The sequence below is a fragment of the Hermetia illucens genome, chromosome 2 (genome assembly GCF_905115235.1).
Source record: "Hermetia illucens chromosome 2, iHerIll2.2.curated.20191125, whole genome shotgun sequence".
Classification (NCBI taxonomy): domain Eukaryota; kingdom Metazoa; phylum Arthropoda; class Insecta; order Diptera; family Stratiomyidae; genus Hermetia; species Hermetia illucens.
The window spans coordinates 50,663,418-50,685,059 of NC_051850.1; the positions used below are offsets into that span (position 1 = coordinate 50,663,418).

Genomic DNA, 21,642 nt, shown 5'->3' on the forward strand with positions numbered 1-21,642 from the left:
TACTTCAGATTTTTCTTCGCTAACATATTCAAATTTGGAGTGAATTTTGGAATACTTCCTTTAGACTTTAGAATAACACAAATTTGGATGAATTTTAGAAGGAATGAAAGTATGACACTGCAAGACAGATCTACTGTCTCGTCTCGGCCTTTTGTCTTTATTGAATTAATGATCACTCTATTAAGTCGATATCAGCAGGTCATCTATTTAGTAGACTCACATATGCGGAAGGGATGTCTTTATTTAAGTACTTCTTACATTATATATGTTAGATATTCCACCAAAGAAATTAAAAAGCTCTTTTTGCAAAGTTCGTTTATACTTGTCTGGAATAATAATTGCCATTTTCTGGCAACTAGTGAACTACATGACGCGATTTTGTTGGATGCAGTTTTGTAAAAATGAAATTCCTCTTTGAAAAGTATCTATGCGTTTCTGTGAGTCATTGATTTTTATTCCTGATTGCAAATTAAAAGTTTCTGGTCCAATATTAACCACATCGTTGCTGCTGACGATTTGCATGATGAGGATTAGTTGCGACGATCAAAGAGGTCTTTCCATTTGCCATTAATATTGTACCAAGTGTAACCTAAAATTAATGATAAATGGATATTTGCAGTGTTTATAAAAAATGCGCTGGTACAGAGAATTTAAATTAGAAAAATTTCCACAGAAAATGAATATCGCGACGATCAATTGTTCTCGTTCCACAGAAATCAATGCAAAAAAAAATGAGAAGCACGATCGTAGCTGACCCAAAAGGGGAATCTAACTGAATTCATGGCCATCCCAAATAGCAACATCCAAATGATTATTTATCAATCTCCACATGTTGGGTCTCAAAAATGTTCACCAATGACCAAAAAATCCGATTTTCTTCATGTGACTGCTAAGGAAGCACGCTATCTAGCGGCCTGTGTTTTTCACATAGATTTTATCCTGATGGCATGTGCGAATTCCCCCTGTCGGCTTTGTGAATCCTTGCGAATGAACATTCCAAAATTCGAATCCCGTCCTAGTCTGTGAAGTCAGATCTTTAGAGAGCAAATTCATCATCATGATCATTATCAACGGTGCAACAACCGGTATCCGGTCTAGGTCTGCCTTAATAAGGAACTACAGACATCCCGGTTTTGCGCCGAGGTCCACCAATTCGACATCCCTAAAAGCTGTCTGGCGTCCTGACCTACGTCATCGCTCCATCTCAGGCAGGGCCTGCCCCGTCTTCTTTTTCTACCATAGATATTGCCCTTATAGACTTTCCGGGCTGGATCATCCCAATCCATACGGATTAAGTAACCCGCCCACCGTAACCTATTGAGCCGGATTTTATACGGTTATGTAGGCTACGGAGTCGTCCATCCTCGTGTAGGGGGCCAAAAATTCTTCGGAGGATTCTTCTCTCGAATACGGCCAAGAGTTTCCAATTTTTCTTGGTGAGAGCCCAAGAGAGTAAATTCACCAGCCTTTATTACGCACAATATTCGAATTGCTTCACACTCATCTCAACAATCTTTCGTTCAATTTACCAAGTTTAAGCTGCAATCAACTCCATATAAATTGGCTTGATATGTTGTTTCCTACCGAGATAGATGAATGGTGCGGCCCAGATAGCTTTGCCGTTCGTTCCTGAAATGTTCTTTGGAGTGCTTGAGTCTTCTTCTTTTTATTCAGCCTTTGTCTCGTTCACAAGCGAGGTTGGCTCGTCCTGATCAGTTTCGCCATTTGGTTCTATCAAATGCCTGATCACGATGCAACCCCGCGGCTTTTAAATCCCCCATCCAACGTATCAAGCCACCGTTGTTTCGGCCTGCCTTTTGGTCGTTTACCATCGACTTCGATGTTCAGACTAATCTTGGTAAGTGAATTCTCGTTAGCACAAATTGCGTGACCATACCATTGAAGACGCCTCTCGCAACTTTTCCACGATCGGTGTAACCCCATAACGATCATGGATATCCTCATTTCGGATGTGATCAAAACCTGTCACGCCACTAGTCCAAAGCAACATCTTCGTCTCCATTACTGCAAGACGCCGTTTATTGTCTTTTATAGTTGGGCAACACTCAGAACCATAGAGGGCGATAGGACGGACGACATCGTGGCAAATTTTAGATTTGAGACGTTCGTTGATACATTGATCCGAAAGAACATCAGTTTTGGAACGCCACTTCACCCAGGTGGCGTTAATGCGTGAAGGAATTTCATAATTTCATGGGGATCGGTTGTCAAAAATTCAGTTGTGTTTGGATTCAATCTAAGACCGTGTTACATGAGGGGATCATTCCATTTTTAGGCAAGTTGCTCGAGATAATTTTTGCTATCAGATCTACATATAGCAGTGTGTAGGGCTTTATGCAGATGAGTAACCATTTTATTGGTTGGTTGCTTTTTATCTTTTGCCTTATTGGTTGGTTGATTATAATCCGGGGATATCTTGTAATGTGTACAACTCCATATATAATAATTTTGAGGCAACTTTCTAAAATATAATTTTGCAAATATCGCATGTGCATAATAAAAATAATTTTGTTTGTATTTAGCATAAAAAGCCAATCTTTTGTGTCCAAATTTCTTATCATTTTGAATATGTTAGCGTTACATTTATAGATGAAGTAATTTTTTGTGTCTATTATTCTACCAATTATTTTCTTTATTATATTGCAAGTAAAAATATCTCTTACGATTATTTGATACAGCACAACCACAAATTCACCACCACATCACAGCAGCTGCTAATAATGTTCAAAATGGTAGCGGTGGTGCCACAACGTCAGCAATGGTGCAGAAAGTGGGCGTATCGAGAAACGTTCAAGTAGTAACTAGAATGCAAACGGTAACTCCTTCTTCACCGCAACCTCAACAATCTCCGCAGCCTCATCAGCCAGCAACACAACCGCAGACACATTTACAACACAATGTTCATAATAATCAGATGATAATGCAGCAAAAATATGTCCATAATATCGTTGGCACGGCTACAAACAACATCAACACCAAATTGAATAATAATGCTTCCGGTACATTAAAGAAGCAGGTGACAACTGTCAATAAAATTACACAGCAGAAAACATCAATTAGCCAAGGCGTTAAATCTCATTCTCATCAACAACAATCTCAACAGCAACAGCATCATTTAATACAGCACCAACAGCAACAACAGCAGCAGCAAACGCAACTTCAACATGCTACCATAAAGCCAGTTCGATCTTCAAAGGTTGTTAGAAAAATCGTTGGCAGTACAGGGAAGAACTCAACTGCAAATACTGCAAACACCAAATATTTTATGCAAAGCCCAATAGTATTATCGAATGCATCCAATAATCAAATTATGAATACAAAAATTCAGAAAAATTCTGGAAACATTCTTTTACCGCAGCAGATAATGAGTTCAATAAACAATTCATCGTGTTCGACACCCAACGGCGGAGGTGCTATAAAGTTCGTAAATGCTCACGGAGCTGTTTTGCAATCTCATCAAACGCAGCCTACAATTCAGAGTACAGTACAATCGCAGCAGCAAGTGCATGTACCATCCCAACAAAATCAAAAGACACGATGTGTGAGCAAATCCCAACAACAAAGTAATCAGAATCAACAACCGTTGCAGCAACAGCACTATAGCCAGGCGACAACTGCTGTTGTTACAAATGAAGGAATTTTAATTCCAGCATACGTTTCTAATTCTCAAGCCCCATCAAATGGGGAGGAGATAATGATAAATGGTACGCAAATGACCGAAGAAATGTCTGCTCGAATTCTGCAGAGTTTATCGCAAAACTACAATAGTATGCGACAATGTCAGCAGCCATCGCAACAACAACAAGTTCATCAACAGCCGAAAATTATTCAGCAGCAGCAACCCTCATCCCAAGCTGCAAATGTCGTTTTTGAATCATCATCACCGCTTTCTTCTCGGGAGTATCCAGTTTGCAAAGCTGCGATTGGAGTTCATCAACAGCAACAACAATCTGCTGTGGGCATACAGCAGCCGAAAATTATATCCACCTCGAATGTTGTTTTTGAGCCATCGAATAGAGAGTATGGAGTTTGTAAAACAACAACCATACAACAGCATCACACGCAACAACAATACCAATCGCAAAATCAGCAGAGGATCATACAACAACAGATACCTTTATCACAATCATCATTATCGTCATCATCGTCTGGTACTAATGTTGTTTTTGAACCTCCTTCATCGGCGCGTATATATCCGGTATGTAAATCTGCAACATTCGTTCATCAGCAAGAACATCACCAACAAATCCTACAACAGCATTTACAGCAACAGCAGCAACAACAGCATATACTTCAGCAACAACCACACCGAGCACAGCAACAGATTCACCAACAGCAACAACAACATTCACAACAGCATTCGCATTCGTTATCACAACGACGTACACAGTCCTTGGATCGAAAACATGGTGGCGGTAATCAAACCTCAAAGCGCTCAACGGACTACTTTAAAGTCAAGTGAGTAAATTGTTGGTTCAGATTTAGAGTTTTCACAACATAAAGAGTATTTATCATGCTTGCATTTCTATTGTTGTAAATTGTCATGTTGTCTGGAAGATATTGGCTGTATGCATTGCATTGTTAATCTTAAGGGACTAAGAAGTAATTATGTCCTAGATTTTCAGCGAGCGTTATGCTGGATATATGGTGTTTTCATCTATTGTGCTCCTTGGCCCAACAGAATTACTTCAATTCTTGTTAATTTTCTGCATGCAATGCGTCCAGTCCAGCATCGATCACGCTTTCTTGACAACGTAGAATTAGTTGTAAATTAAAGAAACCTTTCAGGTGGATAAATATTTTTTTGAGAGAATAAATGATCAAGTTGATTAACGTTTCGATTGAATAGAGCATTAGAATATGATCGATATATTATTATGTCAACAGTCCTTATTTCAAATCACTTGAAAGGTTTCAACAGAAACAGTTGTTGCTAACTGACGGTTCCATTAAGGAAAATTAAACTTTTCTTTATATACTTTCGTTATATGAAATGAATTTCCACGTTTTAATGACAATTATGCAGCGGCAACATTCAGAGTGGTTGGTACCCAATACATTTGCGTGCGTGATCTACATAAAATGCTTCCGGTTATAATAACAGCCAAATTATATAGCAATTACAATCGCATTATTAAAGAATGGTTTTCGATATCTGAAAAATTTTCATCGACTCTGAATGTCAATGTAGATATTATCGCAATATTTGAATTCGCAATTATTCTGGATTATGGGAATTCAGTAAGTGCCGCTGGAAAATTGAAGCTCATTTCATAAGTTTGGTACTAGCAGTGACTGTAATTTATCATACATTAGTTGTACATACTGTACAGTTTTTTCTTAAATATACTTTTGCAATATATCAATTCATAATTCATCCTTATAATTTATTTTTTCTTTTTCTTTTCTCTTTTTTGCACATTGCTTATGTTGTTACAATACGTGAATCTGAAAAAATCATCTAAAATGCATTATCGACCGAAATCTACACTGTATTGAATGTTTTTTGTAAACATATACAATTGTATACAAAACGTTGTAATAATATTGTACATGTGCACTCCCTAACTAAATTTATATATTATTATGTTCTGAAACGTTTTCGTTATTCCGAAATGTGATATTTGAACTAATTGCACTTCCCTTATCCTATTTTATCCCGACTCCCGCTTGTACCTAACGATTCATTGGCTATATGAAAATACATTCGAAAATGAAACAAACACATCCAACAATATCCTGCATTAACTTGGTAAACGAAAACATATAACATGTAATATATATGTAAACGTGTACAGTTCAACTGAAATACAATCGAGTTATTCATCATCAACAACATATATTGACAATATACCATTGCCATCTCCTATTCAAAGGGGTGATAATGCACCAGCAACTCAACAGGCTGAGCATGAAGATGATATTATTGGTGAAGAGGTTCGTCCTATTCCAGTTAGTACACATGATGCTCGCATACAGGCACTCCATGCCGTACTGCAGGATCACACTTATGTAGCGGCAATGCCCATAGGTCTGCCTTTAGAATTGTATCAACAGCAGCAACAACAACAGCAGCCACCACCGCAACAACAGCAGCAACATCAGCAGGTCCAACAACAGCAGATTGCTACTAGCATTGCTCAGCAACAGATGCATCCAAGTCAGTTGCAGCCACAAATTCAACAACAGGCTCACACTGGTGGAGCAATTGCTACAACAACGATTACTACGATATCGTCAAGTGGCGTTTATAACACAAGTTGCATTGTTGGTCAGCAGAATGTCGGGAACACTAACAATGCTACAATGCAGTTAACTACGACAGCAGGATCTTTACTCACAAGCAGTAATTTGGCTACTTTCAACTATGGTCAAACAGGTAAGTTTCCCATTTTATGTATTTGAATTATTTGTTTTTCTTCCCTTGTAAGGTATTTGGCTTAAGTGGTTACAGAGCTCTCCAAGTCGTGTATGATAGAAAGGTTTAAAATTGTTTAAATAGAAACCTAAATGAACTTCATTTAAAAATACCATCTTGAAGACAAACCACATTTAAATAAAATCTTTGTGTTAATTGGTCCGATGTGATTGGAATTTTGGCGGTTTTCTTATCCTATATTGTGGCTTGTGGAAAGATATTATTAGTGTTAGTATTCCGGCTGTATTGTGTAGTGCCGATTAGTATACCGTCAAAACCTCGATACATCACGGACCACTTATGGGCACATTTTAACCTTTCTACGGTTTCATCTGTCGTCTATGGCATTTTTGTGACAATCTCTAATTCGAAACTTTTTCCTTAATTGAAATGCACTTCGAATGAGGTTGAGAATCATATACCCAATATACAAAAAATTGGCCTTACTATTGTCTCCTATTCATTCTTCTGGGGAGCCTAATGACAGAGGCAAGCTTGAAAACCATTAAAAGACCGTTATTATTTTTATTCTGTTAAGGGAAAGTCGCACCGCGTCCTTGAAGAACTATTGTGCCCCTTTTACTGGTTATAGTGTACCTGTTGATCATAGTATCTCAAGCAGGCCTGTAACCGTTAGGAACTTTAGTATGTTCCCCACTTCCAGAAGTTTCAGCTTTGCATCTGGTATTAAGTGTTCTCCCAGATGTATCGACCTACTTTGCACAAGTGCCGGACACTGTTCGAGAACGTGCATAGAGGTTTCGTCCTCCTCCTCACAGAACCTGCAGGCAGTGTCCGTAGATATCCCTAGCTTCTCTAGGTGATAGTTCAGCCGACAATGACCAGTGAGAATTCCCACTATGATTCGGAGGTTCTTTTTGGTGAGGTTTAAGCAATCCTTTGTGCGCATGGGTTCGTATGCCCCAATAAGCACCCTGGACTGCTCCATCCCTGGTAGGCCCGCCCAATATAGTTCCCTCAACCGTTTCTCTTCGTTTCTTAGATTCATAGCCATGAAACCGTTTCCGATTCCATAGAAGGGTTCTGGCCCGTGTAAAGGCATCCCTGCTCCCTTCTTGGCTAGTTCATCCGCTGCCTCATTGCCTTCCAACCCAGCATGGCCTGGAACCCAAAGTATCCAGACCTTGTTGGACGAGCCGAGTGTATTCAGTCTCTCAAGGCATTCCCATACCAGTTTAGAGTTCACCTGGTTGGACCTAAGTGCCTTGATCGCTGCTTGGCTATCGGTGAAAATAGCTATGTTCTGCCCACTGTAGTTCCTTTGCAGATTAAAGGAGGCACATTTGTCTATGGCGTAAATTTCCGCCTGGAATATGCTAGTGTACCTGCCCATTGGCTCAAAGTACATTTTCCTTGGACCAATGACACCGGCACCCGCTCCCTCTGATGTGAGGGATCCGTCAGTGTACCAAGTAATCAGTTGCTGGTTTAAGCCGTATGTCGCAGTCACGCTCTCCCAGTTTGCCTTGTTACTCCAAAGTGTTTCAAACTTCTTATCGAAGTGAAACCTCGTTGTCATGTTGTCCCTCGGTATCAGTAATTCGGGATACCGCCTAGAAAGGATATCAATCTTCCTTCGATTTAGGCAGCTCCCCGCCTCACTCATACTACCGGCCATCCTGAATATTGATCTCCTTGCCTGCATCTGTATGTGCAGATGGAGAGGGGTCAATCCCAGAAGGACCTCCAGGGATGCCATTGGCGGTGCTTAATATTAAGTGGTGCTTGATATTCGCTCATAGCTTGGTTATGCGCTGTCCCATACGTTGTCCTTTGTTTTCGACGTTTTACTCGTCGCTGTCATCTTCGCTTTGCTCGTTATTCAATTTATACTTTCTGCCTAAGACATGAACATGGTCTCTTTATTTGTTATTTTTTCCATTTAATTTTTTTTTAATGAGACTGCCTCAGTTGCATTATTATGAAGTGATAAATTTACAGGAGCGGGACAAGCACAAATACGAACACAAACACCCATGACGTGACCGGATTTCCAGTCCATGACAACGAGATTGGGAAATTCACGCTCAATCACACAATTCTGGCAAATTTCTATCCTTCTGGTTTAATTATTCTTACTATTATTGTGTCCGGATGGCTCAAGTGTTTAGAGCGCTTGGCTATCGTAGCGGAAGGTAGCGTGGTTCAAATCTCACTAATGGAAGAGGGATTTGTTATCGTGACTGGATGTCGGATACCAGTCGACTCAGCTGTGAATGAGTACCTAAGTCAAATCAGTGTAATAATTTTGGGCGGGCTCAATGCTGACCACATTGTCTCCTATAGGGTACTGTAATACTGTGTGCCGTCACGGTCTTCAATGAAGTGCTCTAACACACTTCAAGGCCCTGATTCAATATGGATTGTAGCGCCAACGCTCTTTTGAAGTAGCAGTATATTTTTGCGGCCATAATTTCTTTTCATCCCCAATAAGTGTTCGTTATCAAATTGTCATCTGTTACTTCATTCAATGAAAGTGAATTATTTACGAAAATTTTCCATATTTTCTCGGGCGTTGTTGCAATTATGTTTGAAAACGTAACTTTTGATGTTTTCTTCTTCACTTCTTCCTATAACTTCGTGCTCTGATTGTCACTATCTATAACATTCACCTTCGAAAATGCATTCGGTGCAGTGCTCCACAACTCAGCGGTCGTTGCTAAGTTACTATCTGCGCTCTTTAGTCTTGGACGGAGATTTGTTCGTTGTTGTCTACGTCATATAACAACCGATTGCCTCTCTGTTCCGTTTTAAAGTTTCCCGGACGAACCGATGTTAACGTTGTGCATATACTTCTAACTTGCGTTGATTTCCTGCTGTTATTTTATAATTTTTCATAAGATCCCATTCTACCGATTCAAAGTCTCCTGGTTGTTTGTCTTGGTGCTTTTCGTTTTCTTTTTGCCATTCTCCTTTATCTGTTTAGAACCTCTGAACGACCCTTTTGCAACTTGCTGTAGATATCTTACGATTTTTGCCTACCACATTTGCGTCCTGGTTATATGTTATTTAGGATCTTTTATAGAATTTGGTTGATTGTTCAATGATGACTTCCCATGCCTCGAAACTTTTGCGGAATGCTTTTGTATTCCTTTCTTTTTCTGAGGCTATTTTCATAATTTAGATTGTGCCATAACCTTCAAATAATTTGTTCACTAGCATAGCATTTTTAAGTACCATCTGAAAAGGTGCCAGTGCTAACTGGATGAAGCTTCACTCCACAATTAAATCCAGAATCGACTTTATCACTGTTGGCCCTGCCGCACTATAGTTTCGAGTGGCGAGCAGTAACCAAAAACAATCAACGGTTATGAAGACGAAAATTTGCTGGAAGAGTGTCACACCTGACCTGCCTACCACCTTCATTGATTATTTACAGCAATTTAGCTTCAATTGGCTTCGCCATACGAGTCAGCGCCCTTTACCGAAAAATTTATTAATAGTTCGACGCTTGATTCACATTTACTATATTTACTCGTAGTTAGGCTACCAAACAATTGTTTGTTTGGAGATGGCATTTAACACCTTAATCGATGCACTTTTGAGCTATAATATTTGAAAGAGTTAAATCTTTCGTCGTTTTGGGAGCACTGTCGGATGTTGTTTCGCCTTCGCTAACTTTTCATTCTCTGACCAACTTCCCTCGATCTACCCGTCTATATTAAAATGATATTACACCTTCGTATTGAGCTCCCACATAATTCCTACATTTTTGCTCTCCCTTCTAATTCAAAGTCCATCGCAATCACAATAACACGATAGAGATTGTTTTCAGTAAGGTTCCTTCCTGTTAATTGCTTTGTAGAGTATAGGGCATCCACACAGTCTTTGTTATTGTTTTTTCCCACATTTTATTTTCAATGAGACCGCGGTACAGTTTCATTATCACCACACTTAATGTTTTGCAAGTGATAAGCAGGAAAGACGAACATAAAACGAATAAAACACATCCATGACGACCAGGGTTCGAATCTGGAGTAACTAAATCGAGAAGCTAATGCTCTATCCTTTCAACCATTGCGCCGTCAAAACTTATGTGGTTTGTCGAAAAATCCGAAGCTGCTTAAATTCAGGTTATGAGGCAAGCAACACATTTATATTGTTTACAGTGATCGTAAACGTCTCAACCTCATCACTTTTTTCTCTTGGAGACGCTCTTTCGTAATTTTGCACGCCCGCCGCATTGCTTTATATAAATCGACATTTCGTAAAGCTAGTGTTGAATTACCAAATGAAAATCTCGACCCCTCCATAAATGTTCTTCGTGTACATATGCAGGCCCATTGAGGTGAATTTTAGTAGTTACATGGGACTCAAGACATTTCTTTGTACGAAACGCAAACATCCTTGTTATTAAAAACTTGCAATTCCATGCTCCACATACTTGTCGAAACTCCATAAATCAATCAACGTCCTCTATATCTTACTACCGTTTTCCAAAAGAATATCATTTCTTTAATAGCAGTCGATTTCCATCCTCTCAATGTTCACCATCTCTATCGTCATTTCCCTGGTAGGACCATCATATCTACTAGCATGGAACACAAGACTTCGGATCGAAGATATAACATTAATGATATTGTGATGACGATCCAAGCTCCACACAATTTAAGGCCGGTAAGGAAAGCCTTCATTCGCAAATCGCACGGGGTGAAACTTTCGAGTGAAGGAGGAATCAAGGGATCCGGGAAACAGTCCTGGAGGATAATGTAAAGGGAAGCCGATGTGGACTTTTGGATTAGAAGATCTATCGTTCTGAGTCTATTGTATTGCGCGCTGACATTTTGAAAAGGTTTCGCCTTGGGATCGTAGAGGTCATGTAGGGTGAAATTGCGAAGGAAAATGATGAACTGTCTATGATGAAAGCATTTTAGAGCTATACACAATGTAAAAGAATGATATGAGGTACAATAGCTAACTGCGTAAACACAGGACTAGGTGCAATTGTACGCTATCTAAGATTTCACGATGTATTCGTTCAATATTGGTCTTCATATTTAGAAAAATATAAAAACATATTTTTCGTTAAAAGTTGCAGTGATTGTCATTTTTATTTGATAAGGCTCAGCATAATTCAAAAAGTAGGCGCTGTATATTTCTATATTCTCAAAATTATCCGAATCGTTCTATCACAATATCTTTGAAATTTAAGTTAATATCAATGTCACCATCTCAATTACATAGTTATCTACCCTTCTAAGAAAGGAATGGTGTTCAATGAATTCTCTGATTTATTGAGGAATATTAAGTTTTTAAGTTTTTGAATACCTAAAAATAGTTCAAATAATATATCATGACTGACATATTTAAATCTTTTTCTATCAAAGCTCACCATCATAACCAACGAGATGATGATGCGAATTCTGTAATAAGTAACGAATCGAGGCATGGCCATGAGGGTTTGGATAATGATTTGGGTGAAGAGACGGAAACTGCACCCGAAGCAGAGGCAGAAGATGATTCCGTAACACGATGTATATGTGATTTAACCTACGATGATGGATATATGATTTGCTGTGATAAATGCTCGTAAGTATTGAAAAGTTGCCCAATAGTTTTGAATGTGCCGTCAAATTGAAAGTAAGCAATGAAAAAAATCAACAATGTCTTTACCCTGTTTTTTTTTTCCAGGGCATGGCAACATGTCGACTGCATGGGAATCGACAGGCAGAATATACCTGACGAGTACCTATGTGAAGTATGTCAACCTCGCCCTGTAGATCGTACTCGGGCGAAATCTCTACAATTACAAAAACGTAAGGAGCAGACGCAGTTGCTTTTGAACGCGCAAATGAATGCGGCGGCTAATGTTTCAGGCACTTTAATCGCTGAAGGCGGCACACAATTTTTACCCACGACAAATCCTGGACAGGAACGATTGCAACCACTCATGGTGAACACAACCAATTCTGGTGGCAATATAATGGTGGGTAAGAAAGGTAAGCTTGTTGGCGGAAAAAAGAAGGAACTCTTAAAACGAGTGAAGAAAGAACGCTCGAATAGTAAGCGTCGAGATACCAAGCGGACGACAAAACGTAAAACAAAGAGTGTTTCAAGTAGTAATGATACGAACTCAGCAGAGAAGCAGACGCAAAGCTTGCGGCAGTATATTGAAAATTATGAACAAGCGATGACGAATCACTACTCGCCTGAGCTAAGGGCACGGTTAATTGCTATTGGAAAACAAATGCCTTCATTCACCGAACAAAAAATCCTTCGAAGTGCAAATTCTGAAGACAAATGCACGACAGTGCCGCATGCTGGTGGGAAAATTTTGATTAGCAACCTTGATATTCAGCCGAACAGTCCAATAATTGAATTGCGCGGGAAATATATGCTTGCGACTCAATACAAAAATCAAAATCCGTCGATAAATATGAATTTGCAACCTCCAAATGGTTTACAGAAAAATCAGAAAACTCCTGGCCCATTTATCTTTTTCCATAAGCTGTCTGATGACCCGACTATACCCGAAATATGCGTGGATACACGGACGTATGGAAATGAAGCGCGCTTTGTTCGACGGAGCTGTCGACCAAACGCCGAAATACAACATTCCGTCGAAAAGGGGACAATCCATTTGTGGGTGGTGTCACTTTCTAATATAATGGCAAGTACTGAAATAACTATCAGGCATGAACCGCACGATGTTGCTGCTTTAGAAAATAAGCAGTTTGTAGTAACACCTACGTCTACGATGTGTGCTTGTGGTTTAACTAAGGATTGTCCATTCGCTAGCTGTCCACCAGCTCCGCCTAGCGGCATTAAAACAAGTAACAAAAAGGTTGTGATGAATGGGGCTTGTCTACCGGATGGTAAACAGACACAAACTCCACCTGTGCAAGGTCTCGTGAACGCGAGCGGTGCGAAGAAATCGCTACAAAATAACGTAAGCCGAGGACGGTCAACTTCTTCCAGTGGTGAAAGCAACGCTGGGCTGTTAAGTCCAAATAGTAATTTCACAAGTGTATATAATATCCCGTCAGTATCCATGATGCATGACTCGGGTGTTTATACATCATCTTCTTCACCGTCGGTGTCGATTCCCTCGCCAACACATGCGCAAACAATAAGTTCCCCTCCTCAACATGCGAACAATGCAGTTCAAAAAGTTTCAGTGCTGCAGACGTCGGAACCTGCAGAATCAGCGCCGACAGCAATTCCGTTGGGTGGTCCATCGAATGTAGTGAATACCGCCATGCCAGTGAAATCGCCGCAAAAATGCAATGCACAAAGTCGAAAGACTCCGGTGAAAACAGCCCGTAATAATAGCATATCGGAAGATTCATGCAGCCAGACCGCTCCTTCGTTACCTACTCAAACGCAAACATCGCAAGAAGAGAAGCGAGAAAGCCGTAAGCTGACTCGTGAAGAGCGGAAGATGGAAGCGATTGTTCGTGCCATTGAAAAAATGGAGAAGAATCAACAGCGGAAACAAGAATTGAAACAAGCGCGAAATTCCTCAACAGGGGCTGGCAAACGACGGAATAGTAGCTCGCCATCTCCAAAACGTTCGAAGTCCCAGTCGATGGGTGAGATTATGGATAGTCCGGTTGACTCATCGCAGCCTTTCCAAACAGGGCAGAATTCAATACAGTCTGTTAGGAAAAGTTCTTCGGGCTCAGTGCCCAGGAAGAAGAAGCGAAAATCGAGTAAATCATATCAAATTCAAAGTAACCAAAGAAAGCGGCGGCGCAGTCGTATAAATAGCAATGATTCCGATATGTTGACATCAGAGGAGTCATCATCTCTACTGTCTCCACCGTTAGCGCGTACAACTTCATTACCTGCGAGTTTGCCGTCACCAGAAGAAATTGCCGAAAGACAGAAATGCCTTGTAGCTAGTTTATCGCTGGATAGTGCGCAAAGCACGAAGCAGCATTTACCACCGCAGAGGCGTGAGGAGTTTCCACTACCACCATTGCAGCCTCTACAATCGTTGCAGACAATCCCGCCACCGTTGCAACCAATTCAACATTCGCTGCATCCTCCAACCATTCATCAGCAAAACACGACAGATCCACAAAATGTAAATAATAGTCAAGCAGCTGGTCTACTACTTGCTTTTGCAGCAAATCCCGACCAAGAGCAGAATTCTGCCTCAATAGGCAAAGCGGTGGAGGCCGATTTATGTAAATCTCCACTTCGGCTACCGCAGCAAGTAATAGAGCAGCGGATTCCACAAACACCGCCCATTGTCAGCTCTACATGTATGCTGGTCGAGGCAGCAGTCGGTCCTCTTGAAGGATTAGAAATGGTTGGGGGTAGCGTTAATGAATTCAAGTTGCCAGCGAAGACGAAGACAAAAAAGACTATTATGAATGATTGGTTAAATCAGTCAAATGGGTATCAAGACTATCAACAACAACAACCGTTACAGTATACGCTGATGGAAGAAGATCAACACCCGCAAGCTGTTGAAACATACCAACGGAGTTCGCCGTCCGTTCAGCAACCGTTGCAACAACAGATTGTATTGCAGTGCCAGCCGGAGTCGCCTCAGGGTGGCAAAGGTATTGATACCTTGGTGCAGGCAGCAGAGTCAATAAATGATTTCAGACAAATGGCATCTAGCCCGTTCAGCGCAGCCCAGCCCACAGAAGAACCTCAGAATTTGAGTATGGTGGCGAAGAAAGTAGAGGAGTTTATACACCAAAATGATTCGAGTTTTGTATGTTCTACGGAAATAAAATGCGAACCAACCCCAGTGGAAACCCATCCTAATTTAATGCTACCTTTGCATACGATAAACAACAATAACAATAATTGTTCGGGTAGCTCGTCAGTGAAAAAACGTTGGTTGCGACAAGCTATTTCGGAGGAATGTTCTGACGAATTGGCAAATTTGTCGGCTTCATCTCCTACGCAAATGTGCCCTACGCCAAATGGATTCACGACCCCGCTGAAAAAACGGCGGTTGATACGTGAGTGTAGTGAAGTGGACACAGCGGCGAATAGTCCGGAAGATTTGTCCATGACGAAAGGAATAAGAGACTCGAATTTGACAAGAGAAGATCTATCCGTGACAAAGACGGAAGTGATGGATATGGAAGAGATGATGAAAGTGAAAATAAAGCAAGAAATACCTGAAGCCGAAGTTGAGGTGGATATTATAAATTCCCCTTCGCCCGATGAAAAGATGATAACAACCGATGATAATCTTGTAAAGATAGAACCGGAAGATGTTAGCACGGAGATCAAAATCGATGTTGAAAAGGAAGAAACGTCATCATCTAATGATATTGTGAAAAAGACTGACAGTTTGGAGCAAATTGTTCCAGTTGATGTTGATAAGGAACTCAAAGTAGAATCTCCTAATTGCACAGATCCGCCAAGTTCATCTGTTTTATGTCCTCAACCGGGTCATCAAATAGTTACTCCGGTAGACGTAAAATTAGAAACTAATTCCCCAACAGTTAAAACTTCGCCACCACCTTCGCCTAAGATCGAGAAAGAAGTGAAAGAAGAAACTGCGTCTCCACCAGTTGTAAAGACTGAATTTGTCCAGAAAGAAAAGTGTGAAAGTATTTCGGATGAAGTTTCGGATGAAATTGCAGACATTCAGAAGCGCTTGCATTCATTCCATACTGAAAATATAATGATCTTACAGTCGAGAAACAAATCGAAAATCGCACGATCTCTAAAGCTAGAACCCACGGCGAAAGGGGACAAGAAAGCGTCGGTGAAAGTGGAAGTTAAGACTGAAACTGCCTCTGTGGGGTCAGCAACTACTGCAGAAGGCAAGGTCAAGAAAAAAGTGGAGAAATCAAGGACGACTAATGTCGAAAATGAAAAACGTAAGAAAGATAACAAAAAAGAAGGCAAACACAACAAAGACTCTAAAAAGAAGAAGCTTGGAGAGATGGCGAAGAAAGTCGATGAACCAAAAAGTAAGAGTAACAAAAAGAAACAGATATCAGTTAAAGTGGAAACAGTGGTTAAGGATGTAGGGAATATAAAGAGATCATCGTCGGAAATGATGGAAGTGAAAGAGATCAAAGTGAAAAACGAAGTATTGAAATCTGAACCTCCGCCTTTGGTTCCTACTCAGCCATTGAAGGAAGAGTTGAAAATTGATGAAAAACATTTACAAGCGGCTTTGACGATTCCTAACTTTAATCGTGCTGTGCCAACAACTTCAATTTCGAATTATGTGTTGCAAAGCGTTGAACAATCTTATGATATTTCTACGTTACTGGCCGCCCCACCACCACCACCTCCGCCTACGTTAGCTGGCACAGATGTTGCGGTATCGTCAACCAATATGGTAGCGAATGGTTCTACCATTGCACAGCAGAATTCCTCGCAACCGCCACCTTTACATTTGCCTTATTACTATAACACCATCTATGGAAAACCGGCCAGTTCAATCACTAGCCTAAGTGGGTCTCTTTCGTCACTATCGTCACCATCTTCAAATCTGTTGTTGTCCGAGTATATGGATGTAGCTAAAGCTAAAAGTTACAGTTCATTGGGGGGTTATATATCAGCCTTTGGACTAGGATTAAGTAAGTCCACGGCAGGGACGGTTGCCTTGCCGACTGTAGTGACGACAACACCAACAAGTACATCAGATTCCACGCCTTCATCGACCAATACCTCCAGTAGTGGTATCTCGTCGAAGATTTTAACTAAAACGGCTAGTCACGATCCTCGATTGAATCCAATTTTAACTGCTCCTGATTTGCCGCCTGCGCCGAGACGAAAGGTAATGAATTTTATTGCGTTGTTAAATGAAGTTTCAAGTTTATTTTTGCATTATATTTGGTTACAAGTATAATAAAGCTTCATAGTAAGAAATTCGCTCTATAAGGAAACAATGATCCATTCACAGATATCTAGTGTAAATTATTTGATTGAACAGTGAATATTGAAATTATTATAGAGGGTAGAAAAAATATGAGAAAAACCAATTCAATTAGTTGCTCTCATAATGATCTAAAAGAAAGGGACATCTTACAACTGGACTTTATTGTGAATAACTTTCGTTTTTGGTTGGATTTTTTCCCTGATCACTAATGCATTAATCATTCCCCACAGCTTTCAATAAATGAATATCGTAAACGTAAGCAACTAACGTCTGAATCTAATTCGGGGACCTCCGATAATGCAAATGAAAAGGTTTCAACCTCCCAAATTTCGCAAAGTTTGTCGTCATTGTCGTGTCATAGCAGTTTAGAGAATGGCGACAAGTATGATAGCACCTCAAACAGTAATGACGAGAGCTATTCTGAGAAAAACACAGATGTATCTAAAGGTGAGTAGAATATTCTCCTGTAATATATACTTACAAGGTTGCTAAAGATCATGTGGGGCACATTGCGTCAACGAACCCTTTGCGCCTTCGTTTTCGGTTCTTGGTGATAGGCGTTGACTTCATCTAAGACTTTCTGAGAAGTTCGCACTTCATCGTTCTGTGCTGTGCAGTTCTAGGGCGATGCACCCGTACGATATCCTATCCTATGATAGTATACTCGAATGCATAATAGAATTGGCATTGATTTGACGTTCTTTTCCATATGCGACCTATTTATATTTGTTTCTATGCTGTATCTAAGTCAATACAATTTTTTGACATTCACTTTTTGCTTTTTCAGTACAATTTAGTCCGGCACCAACGCTGTTGGAGCAACAACAGGAGATTCTCTGCGAACGATTAAAATCATTTAAAAATAAGTCTGGAGTTGGTTTATGTTCAGCATCGTCCACTTTGGTTGGATTGAAACTAGAAAGTTCTTTACCTTCGACGACGTCGATCTTATCATCATCAACTACGACATCGTCTGTTGATGCGCCAACGTCAATATCAAATTCGCCGATGGAAGTCAATTGTTTTAATTTAAGTACGTCCGATAATCGTAAAGGTAAGTCATTGTTTAATTGTTTAATTTGTAGTGTTTTCTGATGTACTTAGAAATCTATCACTTCAGAATTTTGTAAAGGTGTTCAAGTTTAGGTGCAGGCAAACAAATCTATTGACGTTAGTTGTTAGGGCCGAATGTTCGTATTATCTATATGGTGCTGATATATTTTCCATGAGGTAACTTGCTTCAATATTGATGTGCGATTGAGGCCTATGCATATACCAGTTGCTATTGCTGTTTCAATAATTGCTTTATTTGTAAAGTCACTATTTACTTTATTGATGAATGATAGTTCCGTTTTCTCCTTTCTTGCCGAACCTCATCTGGAAGGAAGTACTCCATTGGCTGCCACAATATCCCAAAATAATTTCGCGTTAGTTTTTGTAAAAAAGAATCAGAAGAAATGTATTTAATTTTTGTTTTCGAAAATATGGAACGGTTCTAAGGAAGGATTTCGACACGGGTGTGAATGTGGTGCATGTTATCGTCAGAATATCAAATATCAATTTGAATTTGTCGTCTTAGGTATAAAAAAATTTGTTTTTCTAAGTAAGGCATTTTTAGGGGAGAAGTTGGGATGATTGAAGTTCTAGAGTTTCTGTGCAACAGTTTACAGCCTGCAAAAATACTCTGGCATTGTATATGGGCTATGTAATCATGAAGCCATAAAACTTGTAACAATCGAACTTAAATAAGTGAAAAAATCATATGAAGCAATATCTGGAGATTGTGCTGGATGCGGAAGAATTTGGCAACGAATAAGCATTGTTTTGCTATAAATCAACCATTAATCAATTAACAGTTTTTCTGAAAGATGATGGAGTTGATGGCAATATAATTCAGTAGAGGCTGTATAATTTCTCAGAATTAGCTCGATGTAAATAATATCTTTTGGCCTCCATCAGTGCATTGTGCATTGTAACTTGCTGTAAAAGGGCGTTGCTTAGTGCTTTTCATGTAGCTATTCTTTTGGGTTTAGATTTGGTGTTTAAACATCGCCTGTCTGTCACAATGCGAGACGAAAAAATTTGATGTCGCTGACTAGTGCCAACAACGAGAAGTTGATCACCGTATGATGGATTTTATTTTCATTTAAATCATTTGGTTTCTATGCACCCATTTTCAAGGTTTCGTGTAAAACAAAACCTTATTAAAACCGGTTTACTGTCTGTCTGTCCGTCACATGCATTTTTCTTAGAGATTGTTGTAGCGATTGACATCAAATTTGGTGGAAAGGTGGGAACACAGTGAGTTACATCCTTTTACGTCAAATTTAGGGGAGGTCCCCATACATGCAAAAGAGGGATCTAACATTTTTTTTCATGAAATATAGTCATACTTTCCCGAACCGGTATTAGTTTTGACATTAATTGGAAAGGTTCGGTGTGCGGAGGGTCAAAAGTGATCATTTCTTTAACGGGCTCATTTTCAGAAACTACCAAACCGTAAAATCTGAAAAAAAATCAAGAGGCTGTCATTATATGATGCCTAGGCTCCGAAATAGCTTCCATACCGATATCCTTTCAAATAAAGTTAGAATAGTATATTACTATAATTTTTTAGTAATTGGCTGTGAAACCCCTTTTAAGTTAATCCTAGTACCACGAAATTTTGCACAGTAATGTAGGCTATAACATAGATCATGATCGTACCAAGTTTGGTGGAAATCGAACTGTTACTAACAAGTCAAAGTTGTAATTTCTTTACAAATTCAAGACTATGAATGTCAATATCATCCGAAACTCTCACATAATATATGCATATACTACGTGTTATATACTAATGAGGCAAATGCACACTCAAATGTCTTTATATAAGAAATACACAAAACCTTTCATACCTGAAGCGTCCGGCTTCCGGTTTCTCGACTTGTTTAACTTAACTCATTGACTGGAAATGGGCGACTGTTGACTGACTACATCTTATCATTTCCACTTGCTTTTGACAGATTGATGTTAGCCTTTAGGAATTCATCCTACTCGTGGCACATCATTTAAATAACATCTTCCATTCATTTCCCTGACGATATTCTGAGGGCTTATGTTGATTTCCAGAAAGTCCTGCAAGCTTTTCCTCTCTGAGCAATGTAGTAGACAAGTAGAACATGACGTGCTCCTGGGGCAAAAGGGAGATTCAATCAACCTGAACAAATTTGACAACTGTCGGATTATTAGTTTGTTGGAGCATTTTGAGTGAAGCAATTTTTGTTAATTTGAAGAAAGTGGACAAAAGGGAATTTCGTGAGCTAATAAAGCATTGCTTTTTGGCTAAAAAAAACTGTTAAAGCCAAGGCTTGGCTTGAAGTGAGAAGTGATTTGCTAAGTTTACACGAGGCGAAACGAACACCGAGGACGATGGACGTAATGGACGCCCCAAAAGACTGTTACCGAAGAGAAACAAAAGCAGTGCACAAAATAATTTAAGATGCTCGCAAAATGAAGTTGATCGAGATAGCTGAGGCTCTAAACATATCAAAGGAACATGTTGGACATATCATGCATGAATGTTTGGGCATGTGATGGTTCTGTTCAAATTGGGTGTCGCGCGGGCTCACAATCGGCTAGAAACAACGAGTTGACGATTCTGAGCAGGGTTTGAGCTCTTCCTCCATAAAAACATAAATTTATGCGTCGATATGTGACAATGGACGAAACATGGCTCCATTGTTTCATACCAGAATCAAAACGATCGTCATCTGAGTGAACTGCACGTTGCGAACCGAATCCAAAGCGTGTAAAGGCACAACAGTCGTCTGGGGAGGCATCAGTATTTTGGGGTCCACATGGTATAATATTCATCGACTATCTTGATAAGGGCAAAACCATCAAGAGCGATTATTACATAGCGTTATTGTAGCGTTTGAAGGATGAAATCGCTGAAAACAGCCCCATTTGAAGAAAAAGTGCTGTTTCAACAAGACGTGTCACAAATCAATGAAAACGATGGCAAAATTGCATGAATTGGGCTTCGAATTGCTTCCGCATTCACGTATGCGTCAGATCTAACCCCCAGACTTTTTCCTGTTCTCAGACCTCAAGAGAATGCTCGTTGAAAAAAAATGAGCGCCGATGAAGAGGTAATCGCCAAAACCTGAGGTCTATTTTGAGGCTAAAGACAAATCGTACTATAAAAATGGTATCGAAAATTTGTATGATCGCCATAATCGTTGTATCTCTCTCGAAGGCATCTATATTGAATACTAATATTAATAAAAACTTTTTTATGTTAACCTACGAAACTCAGCCCAATTGTTAGTGCGGAACGAGCCACTCCGGCCGCAAGCAATCTGCGACTGTATCTTGGACTTCCAATTTTAGG

At 39.8% G+C, this 21,642-nt stretch overlaps 1 protein-coding gene across 4 annotated transcripts in view; it reads left to right on the top strand.

Annotated features, from left to right (window-relative positions):
- The window catches only part of LOC119647742, a 58,267-nt gene that overhangs the window by 29,888 nt on the left and 6,737 nt on the right, over positions 1 to 21,642 (top strand). For 2 of the 4 annotated variants that reach the window (XM_038048852.1, XM_038048853.1), the window contains exons 3-8: positions 2,700 to 4,479; positions 5,820 to 6,400; positions 11,788 to 11,989; positions 12,092 to 17,168; positions 17,501 to 17,717; positions 18,058 to 18,324. In XM_038048852.1, coding sequence (XP_037904780.1) covers positions 2,700 to 4,479; positions 5,820 to 6,400; positions 11,788 to 11,989; positions 12,092 to 17,168; positions 17,501 to 17,717; positions 18,058 to 18,324 — 8,124 coding nt within the window. The remainder of the gene's footprint in view (positions 1 to 2,699; positions 4,480 to 5,819; positions 6,401 to 11,787; positions 11,990 to 12,091; positions 17,169 to 17,500; positions 17,718 to 18,057; positions 18,325 to 21,642) is intronic. The other 2 variants (XM_038048854.1, XM_038048855.1) reach the window with 2 other exon arrangements.